Consider the following 21,272-nt stretch of genomic DNA (forward strand, 5'->3'; position numbering starts at 1 on the left):
AAAAAAAAAGTTGGGGGGCAGAGGGGAGAGAATTACATTTTATTATTACTAAGCATTTGTATCTCTTCATTTTGATCATCTTTAGGTATGTGCAAGCAGCTCTTGAAAAGCATATAAAAATGAACCAGGTTTTTTTAATTTTCAAAAAGCAATAAAAACATTTATACAGAACATTATGACCTCCTAACGCCATCATTAGGACCCAACTCCTGCAGGTTGCCAGTGTGGAGTCACCATCAAAAGCTGTTCTGCAAACAGGCAGGCAAGCAGCATGAGAGTATTCCCTTGATTACTATACTGTGACAACAATAATAATAATTAAGGGAACCTTCCTTTAGCTGGGTAACCTCGCCTAAACAGGTAAAACAGTTAATCAAAATCTAAACATGTGGTTTTCCAACACCAGTTTAGCAAATACAAAATTAGCTGCAACCAGAACAATTTCTAAGTTATCCCACAATAGTGATTCTTACACTTTGTTTCTTTGCTGTGTGATCCTTATATATTTTTTCCCATTCGTCATCTTCTGTATCCTGGTCAAATGTTTCAGGGTATGCTGGTAATTTGTCTTTGGGGCATTCTTCATAGTAACTCCGAACATATTTTCCCACAAACCACCCTTTGTATTCTTCGGGCATTTTGCACTCCAGGCCATTATAGTGCACGTTGTAGTGATGCATTAACCAGTAGTAGAGGTAGTGGATGTTGTAGTCACATCTCCAAGGGTTATCTCTGAGCCACAAGAGTTTCAAAAAATACAAGTCTTCTAATACTCCATAGTCAAAGTTTTGCAGACTGTTGTTTGATAAATCTAACTCTTCTAAATGTGTGAGTCCTAAAAAAGCAGCTAGAAACAGAAAATATTTATTAAACCAATTGGGTAATTGGGTTAAGTGCACTGTATATTATAAGGACAAATTTAAATAAAAAATAAGAGAGTTAATTCTCTCTATTGAAAATAAAGGAAAAGATTTCCCTCCCCGCCTTTTTCTCAGCGTTCTTACTTTAGAAAACTTGCACGTACTTTCTCTTCTCTTTGAAATGTGTATATATCCTTTAGAAAGCTAAAGAGGCCTTTTTCAGCTTTATGAGGATCATCCTTCTTAAGAACCTGGGAGCCATCTCTTTGAAATGGAAACATCAAGGGAGAGAACACCTGTCTCCCAGTTTCTGTGGGGGGGGGGGGGTAGGAGCCTTCTTCCAAGTCACAAAATCACCTCTTGTCATAAAGATAGAAGTTTGTTTTCCTCTTGATAAAGCCAATTAGCTAACACAGATGCCAACTCACTTGCGAGTAAGGTTAGAATGAACAATGTTTGACAAACGGTGCTGGCAAGTCTTCTTACTTAAGAACTAGCTATTATTTATCCTGAAAACACGTATGTATTAGGTTGTATCTGCTTGGCTATACAAAGGGTGAGATTTCCTTCTGTCTCTGCAATCTCTTAGCAGATTGCCTGTGATGTACATCACATTCTGGTTTAATGCTTATTCAATAATAAAAGAATCTTCTTTCTCTTTACCATTGTGGAGAGGATTTCTGTGTTGGGTGAAGACTTCGGTTTTAATTATATTTCCCTAACAGTATACGTGTCTAAATGTAAAATTCTGAAATATGTTTTTACTCAGACAAAGCTTTCCCCTTGATTAAATTGACTAGAATACAATATTTTATTTGAAAAATCAGTTTTAAGTTAATTTGTAAAAATGTACTTTGTGCTCATGTGCATTTTTTAATACTCACTGGAAAGTTGCCACAAAAAAGGCATGAATTAGGAAAATATCTCAAATGTAAGACATAAGTGCATAAAAAATGAGAAACGTGTTTGGGGGTGATTTGACAGCTCTCTGGGATATAACTCTGAAAATGCCTAGAAAATAGCCATTTCCCAGTTTCCTTCCCAGGGGGAAGGAATTATATTCTTGTATTGTCCAAAACCAAAAAAATTTTTATCAACATTTTTAAGACATCTGGTTGTATTTTGGCAAGCTATGGTAGCTATCAGCTTTGAATCCATATGCATTTAATTCTGCTGGAGGGTGGATAATTAAAACAAATAGCAAACACATAACACAAAATAATACAACAGAAAGCTTTTTTTTCCCCTCTGAGAGTAAAGAAATCTAAACCTAAATTATCCCTACTTCAGTTGATGTAAACTGACTAGCTACTCTAGAATTTACAGGTCAATGCTGATTTCAAATATTTTGTTTGTTTCAAACATTTTCTCATTGCTCTTTTAAAATACTCTCCTCAGAGCATACAGTGCCCTTATTTTGAATTTGAAAAATATGCTCTCAAACTAATACCATTAACTATTTTCATATCATTTGTTCTCAGACAAAACCCTTAATTCCCCCTAAAAGTCTATTTTGGTGCAAAGCAATGACTTGGGTCATTGGGAGAGGGGAGCAGGTGGCTGGGGAGGAGCAAAAGGTCAGCCCTTGCAATGATAGTTCTGAAGACACTGCATTTTAAAAAATTTGCAAACATTTTGTGAGTTAATGATCTCACAATTTTCTTTTTCTTTCTTTTTCTTTTTTTTAACGGGACGCGGCCTCTCACTGTTGTGGCCTCTCCGGTGCGGGGCACAGGCTCCGGAAGCGCAGGCTCAGCGGCCACGGCTCACGGGCCCAGCTGCTCCACGGCATGTGGGATCTTCCAGGACCAGTGCACGAACCCGTGTCCCCTGCATTGGCAGGCGGACTCTCAAACACTGCGCTACCAGGGAAGACCTCTTCTCTTTTTTAAAAAAAAAAAATTATTTATTTATTTTTGCCTCCGTTGGGTCTTTGTTGCTGCATGCGGGCGAGGGGGGGGGGGCGGCGGGGGGGAGCGGGGGGGGGGATTAGACACTTGCCCAGGGACCCGAGACAGGCATGCTTGTCTTGCAGTTCTTTGGTTCTCATTCAGCAAAAGAGGATCTCCACCTCCAGATTCTTCACCCTGTGGCCTGGCTTTGTGGAGACCGGCTACCAGTGACTGACCTGCACACTAATACAATGATCGCTTACGTTTGGGAGAAGAGTATCTCTATAGTATTCTTATTCAATGTAAAATGAAAATTGCTTTTGATCTCAAAATTTTAAGATACTCCCAAGTTTACACTATCTGTACAGGCTAAGGTATGAGTGTAGCATATTGCTGTTCCTTTCAAAGTTTTTTAAAATTATGATTTCTTAATATTTACAAATGTTATTAATACTAAAATATGCCTTGGTAGCTCTAGAATATTCATTTTCAGTTTTTACTTCTACAATGTTAAAATCCTAATGTTCTGTTAATGGTATTAAATTACCTTTAAGAAAACAAGAAACAATTGTACTCAAAATGTTTATGACATTAACATTGCACTATTAATAGTAGTAATACACATTTTTAAAGACAGCTTTTCAAATTATGAACGCACTGCGAAGGCACAAATATTATGTACGTTACAAATCTGATCAGCACTGCAGTAATTCTCAGTTCTTTCTAAAATTCAGTGAGTTAACTTACCATGCTCATTTTTGTCAGAGGCTTTGCTTAGCAAATGGAGAAGAGATTTGAAGGATGGAAAAGAGAATTGATCTTCATTTAGGATTAGATAAAATCCCTCTGGCTCTAGTTTGAGCACATTTTATCTTAATTTATGAGCACACTAGATCTTTTTTTTTTTTTTTTTATTGCGGTACGCGGGCCTCTCACTGTTGTGGCCTCTCCCGTTGCGGAGCACAGGCTCCGGACGTGCAGGCTCAGTGGCCATGGCTCACGGGCCCAGCCGCTCCGCAGCATGTGGGATCTTCCCGGACCGGGGCACAACCCACATCCCCTGCATCGGCAGGCGGACTCTCAACCACTGCGCCACCAGGGAAGCCCTAGATCTTAATTTTATGAGCTTAATTTATTCTGCTTAGCAGATTGTTTCAAATTTACTTTAAACAAGTTAAAGTCTTACTTTAAATAAGTTTGGACTTAATGAAAAGCAAAGAAAATGCCAGATCTGAATTTCCTTTTAAAAATCACGACATGTTTAGCATATTACTGAGCACTAGCCACATACCCTATGTATTTTTTTTTTTGGCTGCTTTGGGTCTTCATTACTGCGTGCGGGTTTTCTTTAGTTGTGGTGAGCCGGGACTACTCTTTGCTGCGGTACGCGGGCTTCTCATTGTGGTGCCTTCTCTTGTGGCGGAGCATGGGCTTTAGGTGCGCAGGCTTCAGTAGTTGTGGCGTGTGGGCTCTAGAGCGCAGGCTCAGTAGCTGTGGTTCAGGGGCTTAGCTGCTCCATGGCACGTGGGATCTTCCTGGACCAGGGCTCGAACCCGTGTCCCCTGCATTGGCAGGTGGATTCTTAACCACTGTGCCCCAGGGAAGCCCGAGCCATATACTCTTATTTTTAAAATATATTCTACAAAACACTTCTTTTATTTGGACCAACTGAATAATTGTTGCTTATTACATACTTCATAAAGCAACAGTTTGGCAAATATTTCTGAGGGCCAAGCAAGTTCTACTATAAGCACCATGTTTCATTTAAATTCAAACTTCTTACTAGTTTTTTAAAAACTAAATTGTATTTACTATAAATGTTGCCATGGGCTTCCCTGGTGGCGCAGTGGTTGAGAGTCCGCCTGCCGATGCAGGGGACATGGGTTCGTGCCCCAGTCCGGGAAGATCCCACATGCCGCGGAGCGGCTGGGCCCGTGAGCCATGGCCGCTGAGCCTGCGCGTCCGGAGCCTGTGCTCCGCAACAGGAGAGGCCACGACAGTGAGAAGCCCGTGTACCGCAAAAGAAAAAAAAAAAAAAAAAAAAAATTGTTGCCATAATAAAAAAACAGAGAACACCTGTCACCTGTTTAAAGGGCTATTCTGTGGAACTTACCGGGATCTATGAATTGAACGCCGTTGCTGCTGAGGTTTAATTTCTTTAGCTCATGAGCATCTTCAAACTCCTTGGGTCGAAGCTGGTTGATTTTGTTGTGTGACAAGTCAAGTTTAACAATGTCTGGAGGGATGTTGTTTGGAACTTTCTTCAACTCTGGAAAAAATAAAAATGTTCAGGTTATCAAGCTCTCCTCTTGCCCCCATTTGTTCTATCACTCTTATCCCTGTGTGACTGAAGAGTCAGCTCTTGAAGGGAAAAAGGATATCCCATCTAAAGCCAAAGAACATTACTATATGAACAAGCCTTAGAATATGCTAAATTCCACCAAAGCCCAGCGAACCAAGTGCATCACACTTAGAGGAGCAGATATCACTCCTTGCTGAACTGTTCTGAGAAACTTCCTAGAGGCGGCAAGAAATCAAGAGCAGGACAGCAGGCAGTGCAGCTCAGCTGGCTGGGCATCAGGCGGCGTGGTGGGGCTCAAGCCTGGCCGCCTGTTAGAATCACCTGGGACGCTCTTAAAAACAGAAAGCTGAAACAAAATGAAACCCACAAATCAAACCACTCTTCCTGCCTCCCCTCCCATTCCCTTCCCACTCCTCTAAGAGCTTTCAGTATTAATTATTGCCTCTTTGTTGCATCTTCCTTTTATCCCTCTCCTCAGACTCCTTCTGTTAACAAATAAGCACAGATCTTGCCATCCTAAAAAAGAAACAAAAAGCCCTCCACCCTGATGACCCTCAGGCTGTTACCTCATTTCTCCTTTCCTTGGACGCTAAAATTGGAGAAAGAATAGTCCTCATCTGCTCCCCCTGCTTCTTCATCACCCACTTATTCCCTGAATCCTTGTGACATAATTTATACTCCACCACTCCTCCCTGACTCTTCCCAAGGTACTGAAGTAATTGGACTCCTCAGGAGAAACAGTAATAACAATAGTGCTGCTACTACTGCTACTACTGCTACTACTACTACTGAGTCAACAATGACTACGACTACAAAAAAGCCTCTGGAAGAGGAGCCCAGTTATTTTTCATAGGTTAATAGGAAATCAAGGTTCACCTAATTTATCTCTTACTATTTATATTTGTCTTTAAATCATGCTTTAAAATACTATAAAGTGTGTTTATTTTATAGTTTAGCATAATACTTGCCCTTTCTTTTAATCTTTAGCAAAATATTCTGAAAAGGTTTTATTCAATTTTAAGTAGGGCAAGTGAAGCCTGTGAAGAGAAGCAAACCTGTTCAGACAAAAGAAAATTAGAAGCAACAAATAAAATGTCCAGATTAGTTCACACCTGAGAAACAGCATGACCCAAAGACTTTCTGAATAAGTAGAAATTCCTTGAACTAGGTACAGTAAGTTTATGAAAGGTGGTATCCATTTATCCATAATTCCCTTTTTGCTATAGAATAACTGACTTACTGATAATGTTTTCCAAATATTTTTTAAAAACCCCTTCTGGTATATATGATTTCTTAACTCATAGTATGTTTACTTTCATAAAGACTCAGTCTTACATCCCCCCCTTCTTTTAACAGCTCAGAATCCATGGTTAATGGGATGGTATTGGTAGTTCCTTCTTTGGTATCCTTATTACTATTAAATTTGCTTTTTCTTCTTGATGGGATCTTGGTATCTTAGTACCTATGTACAAGAACTTTTTCTAGGTGCCCTAACAAGTATTATGTGACAAGAACCCTATGAGCTAAGTACATTATCCCCATTTTACAGATGAAGAAACTGAGGCACAACTTGCCCATAGTCACACTCGAGGATTTTTTTTTTTTTTTTGTATAACACCCAGGCTCAGCGGGTATAAAGGGAAGCAGCTGACAATTTTGCTGCTGTATCTCTGCCTTGAGTGTTTGGGGTTGTTTTTTGTTTTTTAACATCTTTATTGGAGTATAATTGCTTTACAATGGTGTGTTAGTTTCTGCTTTATAACAAAGTGAATCAGTTATACATACACATATGTTCCCATATCTCTTCCCTCTTGCATCTCCCTCCCTCCCAACCTCCCTATCCCACCCCTCTAGGTGGTCACAAAGCACGGAGCTGATCTCCCTGTGCTATGCAGCTGCTTCCCACTAGCTATCTATTTTACGTTTGGTACACACTCTAGGAGTTAAACACAGACATGCTAGCCCCCAAAACTATGCTTCTAACCACTATGCTCTGCTGCCTATTCATGGTACCTTTCTGCTTCACTTACGCTGTTCCATCTGCTTAGAATCCTCAAGCTTGTCATGTAGGGTTAAGTGGGGATTGGGGAGCAACTGGGGTGGGGGTCAATATATTGGAATGGCCATAAGACCTTTCTGGCTCTGTATTTAAAATGACATCTCCCTGCTTTCAAGTAGGCAACAACAGCAATGATAATACCATTTCCTGCTTTTTCTCAATGGCAGTTAATCAGCATCAGGCGCAGGGTACATCTTACTGATTTTTTTCATTTTTGCACCCTCCTTGCCATGGAAGCTTCCTGAGGGAAGTGCCTAATATATCATAAATAAATAAGTGGTATGTGGCAGCCAGCTTCTAAAATGTCATGCAACAATCTCCTCTACTGATATTCATGCCCTTGTATAAACTCTTCCCCTTAAGTATGGGCTGAACCTAGTGACTTGCTTCTAATAATAGAATGCAGCAAATATGATAGGAGCTCACTTCCATAATTAGGTTATAAGAAATTGTGACTTTTGTCTGGCTAGCAGACTCTCTTTTGCTGGCTTTGATGAAGCAAGTTGCCATTTTGGAGAGGCTCACATGGCAAGTAATTAAGGCTGGCCTCTGGCCAACAACCAGCAAGGAACTCTGGCCCTCAGTCCAACAGTCCTTGAGGAACTGAATCCTGCCAGCAGTCATATGAGCTTGGAAGAGGATATTTTTCCAGTTGAGCCTTCAGGTGAAACCACATCTTATTGCAGCCTTGTGAGAGATCCTGAAGTAGAGGACTCAGCTAACCCATATCTGGTTTCCTGACCTACAGAAACTGTGAGATAATAAAGTGTGTTGTTTTAAGCCACAGAGTTTTGGGGTAGTTTCTTAGGCAGCAACAAAGTTATCTAACTAACATATGGGAAATAATGAGCTCATTAAATGTGTTGAGTTTAATGATTCAGGAATATTGAGCCCGTTTGTAATAAAAATGCTTTGAATATTTGGATTGATTTTATTTCCATCCTCCGATAAGACATTGTTTTGTTTGACCTAGAGTTGTGTCTGCCAACATACAGAAAGGTGAAAGATTTTAAGACTTGAACTTATTATAATGTTGCAACGCTGAGGTAATCCTCCCTTTAGGATCAGCAAGACCCTGACTGGAGAGCTATATTCTCTCTTGGGCACTACACGTAAACAAGGAGATGGATATCCCAGGAAAAAGTGAAAACCACAGAGACACTTGAAGAAATAATTTCTTGACATTTAGCATTTGGAATAATTATTGAGAATGGCTGTGGCATTTTCTTAGAAGATTTTTAAAAGAGGAATAGAGTTTTATTTCAAAATACCCAGGATCCCACCTCTCCTCTCTTCCTTCACTGCTACCCCATTGGGCCAAGCCACCATCACCTCTTGTCTGGATTATCCCAATATTGTCCTAAGCCCAGGTGATCATGTTAAAACATGTGAGATCCTGTCATTTTACCAGATGGCTTGCCATCCTCCAGATGGCAGAACCCTTTCATTGCTTCCCATCTCACTATGAATAAAAGCCCAAGTCCTCACCAAGGCCCTACAAAGCCATTAAGGGCTGTAGGTCTTCCTTGCCACCAGAGTTAGTATCTCCTAGGTCCTGGAAAACAGCCTATTTATCAGTACTTGCTTGCTGAACCCACATCTGCTGGGCTGGACATGAGGGTGAATGGCAAGCAACCACTGTAGGACATGAGGGTGAGTCCCAAGCAACCATTGTAGGACAAGCTAAAGCGGGTTAACCACAAATAAATGGGTAGAAAAAAAATGTTTATGAGAACACCCTGAAACCCAGCTTAAGCAACGTGGCAGACCTGTGGAAGAGGAATATGAACTGCAGAACCAACTGTGGCATTGTTACCAGCAGACCTGAGTAAAAATAGGATCCACAAGTAATACCAGGAAATGCAAACCAAAGCCTTTACTTGTAGCCTTAGAAAAACATGGAAAAATCTTATTTGTTGTAGTGATGAGTAAAAACAGTTCTTTAGTTTTTAACCTTAAACTTGAATGAGAAATGCAAATGTTGATGTGAAGTATGTTTGTCTTTGATAAAGATTACACAAATACAAATTTCCCCAGACCAGAAATCAAATTTGGTCAATGTCCCCATTTCTAGACCAGGCACCACACGGTTATTTGCTGCTATCTGAGGTTTTTGGTAAACCTTCAACGAATATCATATTTACTTATCACCCCTGGCAAGCATTGCCTCTCCCCCCACCAAACCTTGCTGATTTTGAGGAGGAAATTGGGAAATTTTTTCCACGTAATTTCTCATTTAGTAGGCTACCCTGATTGTCAGCAATGTCAGAACTACTCTTAAGGCTTGGTAGTGGTAGGTAAAGAGATATAAATGGCCCTGTGTATTGCAAATAAAAGATTCTTAATTATTGTTCAAACTAATGGTGAAATTATCTTCAGAGGCAGCTGGGAGCAATTTATGGTCATAATTCGCCACAGCCCTAATCTTAGAAGTAAAATAAATCCTTAAAATGGTAAATTATTCTGGTAAATGTGAAGCTAAAAAGCAGTTTTAAAACTCTCTCATGTATTTTTGGCAAATCCATCCATCTCAATATGGCATAAACATGGCTTTCAACTAATCTCACATTTATTCCCTTAGAAAGACTAAGTTTTGTTGGCAAAGTGCCTGTCACCCAGTGAATAAAGCTATTGTTTCTTTTTCTTGCTGTCAGATGTTTAAGGCAAAAATAGTGATCTTTGAGGTCTATGTGGTCAAAATGGCATGTATTAGGTACCCTACACACACCATCTGACTCATCATCTGTCAGCTAGGAAAGGCACAACTAATTCCCGAGTTAAGGGAATCTGTATTCGGGTTCCTTGAGTGTGATCATGTACATGATGAATTGTACAGAGCCTAAGAGGAGGGTTCAATACTGGAAGGAATCACCCAGAAGGCTTTTATATATTCTTCTTGGTTAATAGGCATACCCAGAATCTTGAAGGAAGAGAGGACAGTGCATGGTGGCCAATGGCTTGGGAACTGCTTAGGGATTGCCTATGTGATCTTCAAAGGGCAACCTAACCTCTCTACTCCTCTACTTCTTCCTTCCTAAAATGAGGATAATAATAGTATTTCTTTTAAGGTTGTGAGGAGTAAATGACAATGCATGAAACTGCTATGTCTTAGGCACACAGAGCATTTAGATGGCAGCTCTCATTAATATCACTGCTAGTTCCACTCTTGATGGCATGTTTTAGGCTTCTTTAGATCCTACATAGTGTCCAACATGTGAGCACAATCAAAAGTATTACTACCCTCTGGCAGGCAGTTAGAGATGAACACTGCTGAACATTTAGTCTCAGTATTTGACATTTATTATCTAGTTATAGAATGGGGTAAGGAAAACTACAATGGATAAAATTCAGTGTCATACTTGAATTCCAGCCATGATTTTTAACTTCTATATATTTTTATGTTTAAAAGTTGCTTAAATTACTGCTCTGTAAGAGCAAAGAAAGCAGCTCAACTATTGTCATCAATCTAAAGAACATGGCCCTGTGCCAGGCAGTACCAAAGGGAATTTAATAGAGAAGACCTTTGACTTTGAACTTATGGGAATCAACAATATACCAAAAAATGAAAAGTAAATTATCAGCTGAATCAATAGACTGATATCAACCATAGTGAGAGTGATTTATATTGATATTAAAAGACACAACTACCCTTCATTTTATAATCTAAAAAGTATAGGCTCTGATTTACATCATCACTAACAAGTGAAGGACCTTGAGTTGTCCTTTAGTGTTAGTATATATGTACTAACCGTGCATGTCATATAAACTTTATTTATACTGTTTTCCAGTAAATCATGTGTTTTTAAAGCATGAAGAATGAATTTATGGAGCATGTCTGGAAGGTTGTGTTTAGACAACAACAGTAACTTGAGGAAGGAGAGCAATAAAAAATATATTTGTATTTTTATAAGTTGATTTTTGCCAAGAAAAAAGAGAAAAACATCATGGAAAAAAAGACAAAGGCAGAAATAGGCTCACTGGAGAGGGAATGGCCAGAGTAGAAAAGCAGTAAAAAAGAAAGCTATTTCCTACTATGTTATCTTTTCTTAAATTACAGTGTGGTATAGCTGTAGAAATCTTCAATTTTGTGTTAATAGCATTTTTCTCAGATAATTAATGAGCTTAATTCTACTATTTTCTCTTTGTCACCTGATACAGCAAGTGCAAATTAACTTTAGCTTGAGGATAGAACCTTAGCGATATCAAGTAGGTTTTCTAACTCAAGTCTAGGAATAGTAGCTTTGTATTAGTTTTTAAAATATATAATTCAAGTTTTTAAGCATCACAAAGGAAATCCTAGTAAAACATGCTCTTTGTCATGAAGCACCAAGTACTCACTGTTAACCGTGTTAGGGAAATTCCACCCAATCTGGCTACAGAAAAACTTCACGTACTGACTTCTCTGCAATTCTTTAACGCTTTCTTTGTTCCAGCTGCTTGTTTGAACATGGTTAGATTAATTATGGATGCCAGCAGGCTCAGGTGGACCAAGTTTCAAATCTTAGTTTTGCTGCTTGCCTATGAGACCTTGAGCAACTGACTGAACCTCCCTTAGCCTCATTTTCCTCAACTGTAGATGGGGATACTATCATTACTACCTTGTTAGCAGCTGTAAACAGCATGTGTGTGGAATACCTGGAGCATAGTACGTTCTGAATTAATGAGCACTTTCTCTCAAACTCAGAGGATCCCATGACGGCATCTCCCAGGTTATGATACTGTAATTGCTCTACTCTAGCATCAACGATATATACTTCACAGAGTGTCACAGTAAGCAAAGCTTTTGGTGTCATGTAGTCGTGGTGTGATCTAACCAGGTGTCACCTTCCACAGTCAGAGAGAGGGAGCAAGTCTTGAGCAAGACTTCGCTGAAAAATGAACAAATTTATTCCTGCTTCTTCAAAATCCACAGATTCCTGCCTGTGGTTTCCTTGAGAGGAGCCAGTCTCCATGTTCCTCTTAACCTTTCCTTTCTGTTCTTAAAACAAACCCTCCTAAAATAACTGGAAGGAATGATACCATGCTCTTTATGACCCTAATTCAATGACATCTGGCTTTAATTTAATATTACATATAAGTTATTAACCCATGACAGAAATGAAACAGACACTCAAAATGCCTTGTTGTCCTAGGATAGATTAGCGGTGCCCAGACCACACTTTGAGAATGTCTTCACTAACATGTCAGGAGCCTTACTGAAATCTCCCATCTGTTTTCTTATTTCATGTATTTGTCCTGTATGCACAAATCCCGCACACTACTAGCCCAAGATTGTGTGCGATGTAAAAGCAAGTAATGATTTGCAGAAAGTAATAGTCTAGAAAGCTATTCTTAGTCGCATAGTTCTTGGATTAATACTTTCAACTTAGTTTTTTTCAATATTCTTATGTTTTATTTTGGATAATTTGGGAACAATTAAGATACAGGATGTTAGCAAGCATTTTTGAAAACTCTGAGACTAAATTATAAGAACTACAGACACGCCATCACTACAGCCCACTTGGCTTCCTTCTCCTGGTGTTCTCACCTGTCCTGCTCTGCACATGGTTTTCCTTGAGGTTATTATCGCCCCACAGATGCATACCATGTTTTGAATTTAATTGGTGTAAATCAGGTTATACAGACAGCACTGGCACTTGATTTCATACCCACTGGTTTACCTACATAAGTTAAGTTACATTGGATTTAAAATTAAAGAAATTTCTTACAGCCACAGCTTGCAATGAGCAAATAAGAGTAGGACCCAAATGGCTGCCCCTCCTGAGCATACCTCCTACCCTCCTCTAATGTTCCCCAAATCACTAACCACCTTGAGCTCGGGTAAATTCCACTGTCATTGGGGAAAGATTTCTGGTGGAAATGCTCCCAAAATTCTAAGTCATGGTGGGATGCAGAAATTCCTAAGACTCAGAAAGCATTTTTAATCATCCATGAAAACGAAAAAGTAAGAAACTTACAAACCTTTTCTTTTGCAGTCCAGTGTTCGTATGGGAAACACGTAGTTGTGGCAAAGAGAAGAGTCCACCTCAGGCTTGATGACTGGGGGTTTCCCTGACACTTGGGGTTTTGGATCCAAATGTGCCTTTTCTTCTTCATTACACAACTGTTCAGATTTTATCTGCCTCAGTTTTTTATTTTTTAGTCCTTGTGGGCTTTCACACTTGGCGTAGTTCCCCAAATTCCGGTTCCTTGGAATCTGCAACATTGAAATAAGCGTTTCCATCTCACAAGTACAATGCCAGGGATTGTCATAGAGACGCAGGTAGCTCAGGAGAGGTGTGTAAATGAACACTTCCTCTGTCAAGACTTTCATCTGGTTGTGCTGCAGTAAGAGAGTGGTAAGTTTATTTAAACCAAAGAAAGCCTCACTCTCAATTTTGGAGATCTCATTCTGCTGTAAATCCAAGCTTTTCAGCTTTTTAAACTTGGAAAACATGCTGTTCTTCAGTACGCGGATTTTGTTTCTTGCTAATAGCATGTGCAGTAAATCCTGAGGCCAGCCGGGCAGCACATAAACTAGTTTTCTCTCTTGACAATCTAAGTATTTCTCGTGAAGATATGTGTACACTTCACAGGGGAGGCCTGGAGCGTAGCGTTTGACCAGGCTGGAGCCCTTCCGGCTCCCACCAGCCCGGCTGTGATTCACTCGGTTTCTCGCACCCCCAGGGCTTCCTTTGCGCTCAGCGGCTTTACAAAAGAAGAGCAGGATTAAGATGGTTACCACGCGCATCCTGACATCCAGCTGGCCCCAATTACTTGGTGTGACAGATGGAACAATGAAAGTATTCCTTTGAAATCCACGTTTGCGTAATCTTAACTAATGCAGTTCAGGAACAATGAGGCCCAGCTGAGGTACGGTGGAGTCCCTAGATTGCAGGAGGAAAAAATATTTAGAGACCATTGTGAGCAACGCAACTGACAAATAATAGCAAGTTTTCAAGTTACTTTTATTTTTAAGCAAAGGCATTCCGTTAATAAAGGCACATGCAGAAGAGTGGTGTAGAAGTCTCCACACCCTCCTACTTGCCTGGTTTGGTAGCTAAATGTTTGGGCCCTGAGTGTGAATCAAGGCTCTTCTACTTGCTGAACTGTGTGACCTCAGGCTAATTATTTAACCTCATCTTCAGCATCTGTAAAGTGGGACTGAGGATACCTCTAGTATTGTTGGGAAGATGAAACAGGCTCATGTGCATCAAACACTTCGCAGTGCCTGATCCAGGGGAAGTACTCCACATTGTTAGGACTTAGCATTATGAAAACTGAAACTGGATTCAAGAAATTAAAGGGATTCTCCTTACAGCTTTGAGATGTGCAAATCAGAGTTGGACTCCAATGAATGTTCTCCTGAGCTTATTTTTTTCTTTCCTTTACTGTCTCCCAATCACCAATCATGTTGAAGGTGGGCTCCAGAAATGCTCAGGCTAAACTGCAACTGTCCTTGTCATTTCCTGCACATCTTGGCTTAACTGTCACCTTCTCAGCAAAACCTTCTCTGATTGCTCTATTTAAAAGTAGTACCCCTTCCCACTCGCTGGTTGCCCTCTATTCCGTTTCTGGTTTTATTTCTCTCCAGGGCACGTATCACCATCTGTCAAAATAGATATTTTGTTTCTTTTGTTTATTGTCCTTCTCCCCCAACTAGGATGTAAACTTCCTAAGGGCAGGAATTTTTCTCTATTTTGTTCACTGCTGTATTTCCAGTACCTGTAGAGTTTCTAGCACATAGCAGGTTCTTGATAAATATTTGAATTGCATGAATTCAGGTAACCACTCTATAAAAATATTAATAATCTCATAAATTTAGTTATTATATTTTTTGGTATCTATTCTTCCCTTAAGTATTACTGATGACTTCCAAGAGCTGCACATTTTTTTTAACATCTTTATTGGAGTATAATTGCTTTACAATGGTGTGTTAGTTTCTGCTTTATAACAAAGTCAATCAGCTATACATATACATCTATCCCCATATCTTCTCCCTCTTGCGTCTCCTCCCACCCTCCCCATCCTACCCCTCTAGATGGTCAGAGCACCAAGCTGATCTCCCTGTGCTATGCGGTTGCTTCCCACTAGCTATCTATTTTACATTTGGTAGTGTGTATATGTCCATGACACTCTCTCACTTTGTCCCAGCTCACCCTTCCCCCTCCCCGTGTTGTCCTCAAGTCCATTCTCTACGTCTGCATCTTTATTCCTGTCCTGCCCTTAGGTGCTTCAGAACCTTTTTTTTTTTTTTTTTTTTTTTTTAGATTCCATTTATATGTGTTAGCATACGGTATTTGTTTTTCTCTTTCAGACTTCACTCTGTATGACAGACTCTAGGTCCATCCACCTCACTACAATAACTCAATTTCATTTCTTTTTATGGCTGAGTAATATTCCATTGTATATATGTGCCACATCTTCTTTATCCATTCGTCTGTCGATGGACACTTAGGTTACTTCCATGTCCTGGCTATTGTAAATAATGCTGCAACGAACATTCTGGTACATGACTCTTTTTGAATTATGGTTTTTTCAGGGCATATGCCCAGTAGTGGGATTGCTGGGTCATATGGTAGTTCTATTTGTAGTTTTTTAAGGAACCTCCATACTGTTCTCCATAGTGGCTGTATCAATTTACATTCCCACCAACAGTGCAAGAGGGTTCCCTTTTCTCCACACCCTCTCCAGCATTTATTGTTTGTAGATTTTTTGATGATGGCCATTCTGACCATTATGAGGTGATACCTCATTGTAGTTTTGATTTGCATTTCCCTAATGATTAATGATGTTGAGCATTCTTTCATGTGTTTGTTGGCAGTCTGTATATCTTCTTTGGAGAAATGTCTATTTAGGTCTTCTGCCCATTTTTGGATTGGGTTGTTTATTTTTTTGATATGGAGCTGCATAAGCTGCTGCTGCTTGTATATTTTGGAGATTAATCCTTTGTCAGTTGCTTCGTTTGCAAATATTTTCTCCCATTCTGAGGGTTGTCTTTTTGTCTTGTTTATGGTTTCCTTTGCTGTCAAGAGCTGTACATTTTTAAGAATTGTTTTCATCTTTAAAATTCTGAAATTGGTTTTGGTTTGTACTTATTACTTAGGACATAGCCCATTCTTGGCAGAGACATAAATATTCAAAATGGATTTATAATTAATAACATTTCTGTTGTTATTGTCGTGGGGCTCTTTGGTTATAACTGGCAGATGTGTTTCCTATTCATTGTAGCAGTGTGAATGCCAGGATCATCCCCTTACCTGGAGTTTTCCTGCTTGTACAGGTCTCCTCCATCTAGAATGCCTTTCCCCTTCTTTGCCCCAAGCATTCCTCCCATTCACTGTTTTGTGTCCCCTCCCCTCACTGCTTCTCTTCTGTCTCAGATTTGGAGTTTTACTTACTGTTAGTCTAGACCCAGAGAGCTGATTGTATAACACAAGCCTTGTTTCCCCTGCCAGAGCACAAGCTGTGCAGGTGTCTCTGGTTCCAGAACTAATCAGGCACTTAACCTTTCTGACTCTCCACATCTCAATCTGCAACTCATTGTAAACTGTATGTAACTCTAACCTAAAATAGAAATATTTTGTGAATTTCTATGCATGATGAATTATTCATGATATTCATGCTTAATTATTTGTGGGGAGGAAGTGTGCTGATGTTTGCAACTTACTTTAAAATGCATAAAAAATTAAGATGGATTGAGGGACAGAGAGATGGATGTACAGGTGGATATGTGATAAAGCAAATATAGTAAAATATAAATTGTAGAATATGGGTGGGTGATGGGTACATTCACTGTACAATTCTTCAATTCTCTCAACTTCTTTGTATGTTTGAATGTTAAAAGGTAACAAAACCCCCCAAATTAACAAAAATGTCATGCCACAAAAAAGCAGACTGGTTTTCTTCAAGTGCTTCAAAGCTGAAAGCTCTAAGTATATACAGTTTCTTCCCAAAATAGTTTTCTCTTTCCCCCTTCCTTCTTTAATCCTCAAACAATAATAAACATGTGTATACTTTTTAATTTTAAAGCCAAAATAAATCATTTTTTCTGGGGAAAGGAAACCATATACTTGGGACAAGTTATTTGCCAGGGTTTTTGTTTGTTTTCTGATGAATACACAGCAGTGAATGTAGGATGGAAAAACTTTAAAGATTTGTAATATGGTGTTTAATAATGTGTAACTTGTTTGATTTAGGCCTCTGTAGAAACTTGCAAGAGCTGAATGTCTCTGACTGTCCAACACTCACGGTGAGTATAAGCTTATTTTACTGTTGTTTATATAGATTCAGACTTGCTCCACTGGAGCACTAATACACAGAGATTCTGCCAAAATACATGCCTGTGTGCTCATTTAGGATTAAATATGGAGAAAAGCAAACTATGTTAAACACTGGCAAGAAATTTTATCCAACTTATGTAATGCTCTTATTATTCCTGTAGATATGTCCAAGGTTGGAGTCTCTGGAAAGTGGAAACTATTCAACGATTAGACAAAAATGAACTATATTTCTGTTTAAGGCCATGTGTGCATGAGACAGAAAAAATTGGGCCCCAGCAGAGACAATAGGCTCAATTTATAAGTCTTCATGGTTATCAGCTGTGGTGCCAAAGAAGATGGAAATGAACATGTAACTCTAGCCAACTCCTTCCTAGTCCCTGTCTCCAGGCTTTCCTCTACTTCCAATCTGTCTTACACCCTGTGGACACAGAATATTCCTTCTTAAAGGCAGATGTGACCACTTCACTACCATCTGCCATCATTTATACACACACTTATCATCTACACTATTGGATAGAGTCAAAGCTCTTTAACATTACTGTACCTTGGAGACCCTCGGTCGTCTTGTCTCTGCCTCCCTTTCCAGCCTCATCTTCTTATAAATCCTACATGCACATTAAGTTTCAGCAGCCACAAGCTGCTATGCTTTCTTTCCTGCATGCACCAAGCTCCTCTTGCTGTTTTGCCTTTGCTCCGGCTGTGCTCTTTGCTTGGAGATAGGAGGGAAAAGAATGAACGGCCTGATTGCTTCCCCCTCCTCATTAAGCACCAGCTCCAGGATGAAGTCCATGCCCCTTGGCACAGGTGAAAAGATTCGTGAATTGGCTCTTCCTTGCTACCTACCCAGACTCATCATTAACAGTTCTTTATTTCAGATTTCTACTGGATTTCATTCTTTCTGTGGATATTTTTAGCACCTACTATGTTAAAGATATATTTATCTTTATATATAAAGATATATAGGGAACTTATATGTTATAAAATAGAGGTTCTATAGGGAATTTAAGATGAATTTTCAGTTTTGGCCCTCAGGGAGTTTTAGTTCTCACTTGGATAAAAGATCATATTCTTTAATTTGGCTTTCTAATAGGAAAGCCAAAACAAGCCCATCTGGGCTTCCCTGGTGGCGCAGTGGTTGAGAGTCCGCCTGCCGATGCAGGGGACACGGGTTAGCGCCCCGGTCCGGGAAGATCCCACATGCTGCGGAGCGGCTGGGCCCGTGAGCCATGGCCGCCAAGCCTGCATGTCCAGAGCCTGTGCTCCACAACAGTGAGAGGCCCGCGTACCGCAAAAAAACCCCCCAAAAACCAAAAAAAACAATTCCATCTGTGTTGAATTTGTGAACATCAAAGTCTTTTCCAGTTTTAGAGTTTAATAATGTACAGGGCTGATAACTTTATCCAGCTACATTTTACTATTGTCTTTCCCTTTGAGACAAAGACTGAGAGACAGGCTTACATTTAAGGAGTTGAGTAACATTCATTCAAAAAGCTTTGATTTCTAAGAAGCTTGCCTTACGAATATATTACATCTGGAGAGATTTTGAGTGCATCATAGACAAATTCATGGACCATCCTGCAATGTAGACACTGAAACAATTTTTGCATTTATGTGCTCAAACATTTGGGGATTGAAATTTGAGCTCTTTTAAATATTGAGAACAAAATTCCTTTGAACTTCCTCCTCATCTCAAAGGGAAAATCAGATTATTCTATGTTACATAATGCCTACTTCATCTTCCTCTTGCTGGCTCCCATATATTTTCATCTGTGTGGCCACCTCTCTAGGGTGTAAACCAGCTTTCTATCCTCCTCCTTGTCCCATTTCATTTGCATTTTTGCTGGCGTCTTCCACCAGGTGCACAATCACTTTGACGGCTGATTGGCACCATGAACATTTTTGAAGATAGATTCTCTCTATTGAACTATAATGCCACACATTATGTTTGTTCTCTCCATTCCTGCTGGGAAAAAGTGTACTGTATACTCTTTAATCTGTACATGTATATCCAAATCCTACATTTTGGTGGTGGAGTGTCTAGAAAAATTGCTGGTATCTCGAATGCAGTGGCAAGAGTACAGTGTTTATTGAAAGCCCTGCACTTGTTCTCATGCGTCATTGGCACATAGAACCTTTCGACAACAGAACTACAGTTTTACAACTTAAAAAAAAAAACCTTGTGTTCTCTTTAAGGTGTGGTTTGCTTCCCCTGTAAATCAATCAGTTCTTATCCCATGTGCAAGATGCTCTGACCTACAGGATTTTGTTATTTTAATATTCATCATTCCAGGAAGCAGCTAGGAACAGAATGTTAGGCATTGATGGTCCTGCTGAAAGTAAACCTTTGCCATCCTTAGTGGTGTTCGGGGAAGCCATATTGACCACGCAGAATTCTTCCCCGAACCTCATCTCCTAGCCTAGTGCCAGTTTACCTCTTCCTGCAAAGGCCTATTCTTCCAGGACAATGTACCACAAATATTTAAAACTAGCAGACTTCTTCAGTGTTCCTGGGGAGACTCATAAATCATTAAATAAATACAAACCCGCTGCTACTCATTCTAGAACATCTTATAAATAGTTACCAATACAAGAAGCAGCACCATTGCAATCAAAGCTTGAAACACATCTGTCTTGCAAATGTCAATTTAGGGCTCATGCTTGAAATCACTCCGTGTTTTTCTCATGTTGCAGTCACACTGTTCTCTTGTACTGGATTTCAGCTCTCTGGGAGAGGGTTCCCTGAATCTTTGATTTTCTCCCCTGCAGTACCCCCTGCATTGAATTTCATGTCCAACACGTATGCAGCCTATATTTTACTTCAGGACATCTCAAACTTAACGTAAATTTGGTGCAAGGCTGTTTAGCTGTTTTAATACCTTCAGTAACAGAACCACAGAAACTTAATCACACACACACACCTCTGTATCAATATACATGTGTAAATATGGACTCACTTTTTTTTTTTTTTTTTTGCGGTACGCGGGCCTCTCACTGTTGTGGCCTCTCCCGTTACGGAGCACAGGCTCCGGACGCGCAGGCTCAGCGGCCATGGCTCACGGGCCCAGCTGCTCCGCGGCATTGGGATCTTCCCGGACCGGGGCACGAACCCGTGTCCCCTGAATCGGCAGGTGGACTCTCAACCACTGCGCCACCAGGGAAGCCCTGGACTCACTTTTTAATGAAGTCCAGTTGAAAGAGTTTCATCCTGTCTTTCAGAATGATTTTGGTAAATTTAAAAATGGATCCACTTTTAATCACTTTCATGTATCTAACGAGTCAGGAGTGTTTGACACTTTGACACGAGCTCAAAGGGTTGAACTGGCAAGGGTTCAGATTTTAGTGAAGTGTCATTGTGATGCAATGGGATTTTATTTCCAAAGAAAGGGAACGGGAGGGAGTAATGAACCTTCAAGCAAAGCCATCACCTTCTACTTAATTTGATTTATAAATGATAACAGAGACTATGAAGAGACCAAGACTCGCATATACTTTTTTGGAGTAGGGAGTGAGATAATAGAGAGATAATAGGGAAATAGCAAAGCCTGTTAGACTTTGATAAGATTCTTCCCTGTGTTTTTATGCACGATGAATCAATGAGATACATCTCTGAGAGCTGTCCAGGAGTCCTGTATCTCAATCTATCTAACACAACTATCACCAACAGGACAATGCGACTCCTGCCGAGGTAATGCTTGTGTTATCTGTATTACACTGAAAATAGTTATGCTCCTCTAGGCTCTGACTTGCTCTAGTATTCCCCAAAGGCAGTGATCCTTTTACTAACACCCCACCACCTTGGTACCCCTATTCTGATAACAGGACTGCTTTCAAGTCCCCAAGCTAGTGCCTAACCTCTCCCTCCTTAGCCTTGCCTTGGCCAGTATTTGGGGGTCACTC

General features: G+C 40.0%; 2 protein-coding genes across 7 annotated transcripts in view; one reads left to right on the forward strand and one right to left on the reverse strand.

Moving 5' to 3' along the window:
* FBXL13 (F-box and leucine rich repeat protein 13) overlaps window positions 1-21,272 on the forward strand; it is a 191,123-nt gene that overhangs the window by 78,697 nt on the left and 91,154 nt on the right. The window contains 2 exon segments of the mRNA XM_033862761.2: window positions 17,292-17,344; window positions 20,936-21,060. Of these exon segments, the coding sequence (XP_033718652.2) occupies window positions 17,292-17,344; window positions 20,936-21,060 (178 nt within the window).
* LRRC17 (leucine rich repeat containing 17) overlaps window positions 1-21,272 on the reverse strand; it is a 114,397-nt gene that overhangs the window by 72,156 nt on the left and 20,969 nt on the right. For 3 of the 6 annotated variants that reach the window (XR_004528090.2, XR_012333889.1, XM_033862923.2), the window contains exons 2-4: window positions 13,075-13,979; window positions 4,866-5,021; window positions 474-847 (exon numbers count right to left, since the gene is read on the reverse strand). Coding sequence is in view for 4 of the 6 variants with exons in the window: in XM_033862923.2 (XP_033718814.1) it covers window positions 474-847; window positions 4,866-5,021; window positions 13,075-13,843 (1,299 nt within the window). In the remaining 2 variants the exon portion in view is untranslated. Of the gene's footprint in view, window positions 1-20; window positions 848-4,865; window positions 5,022-13,074; window positions 13,980-21,272 lie in introns of those variants that run through there. The other 3 variants (XM_033862922.2, XM_033862921.2, XM_073809586.1) reach the window with 2 other exon arrangements.

The sequence above is a fragment of the Tursiops truncatus genome, chromosome 9 (genome assembly GCF_011762595.2).
Source record: "Tursiops truncatus isolate mTurTru1 chromosome 9, mTurTru1.mat.Y, whole genome shotgun sequence".
NCBI classification, from domain to species: Eukaryota; Metazoa; Chordata; class Mammalia; order Artiodactyla; family Delphinidae; genus Tursiops; species Tursiops truncatus.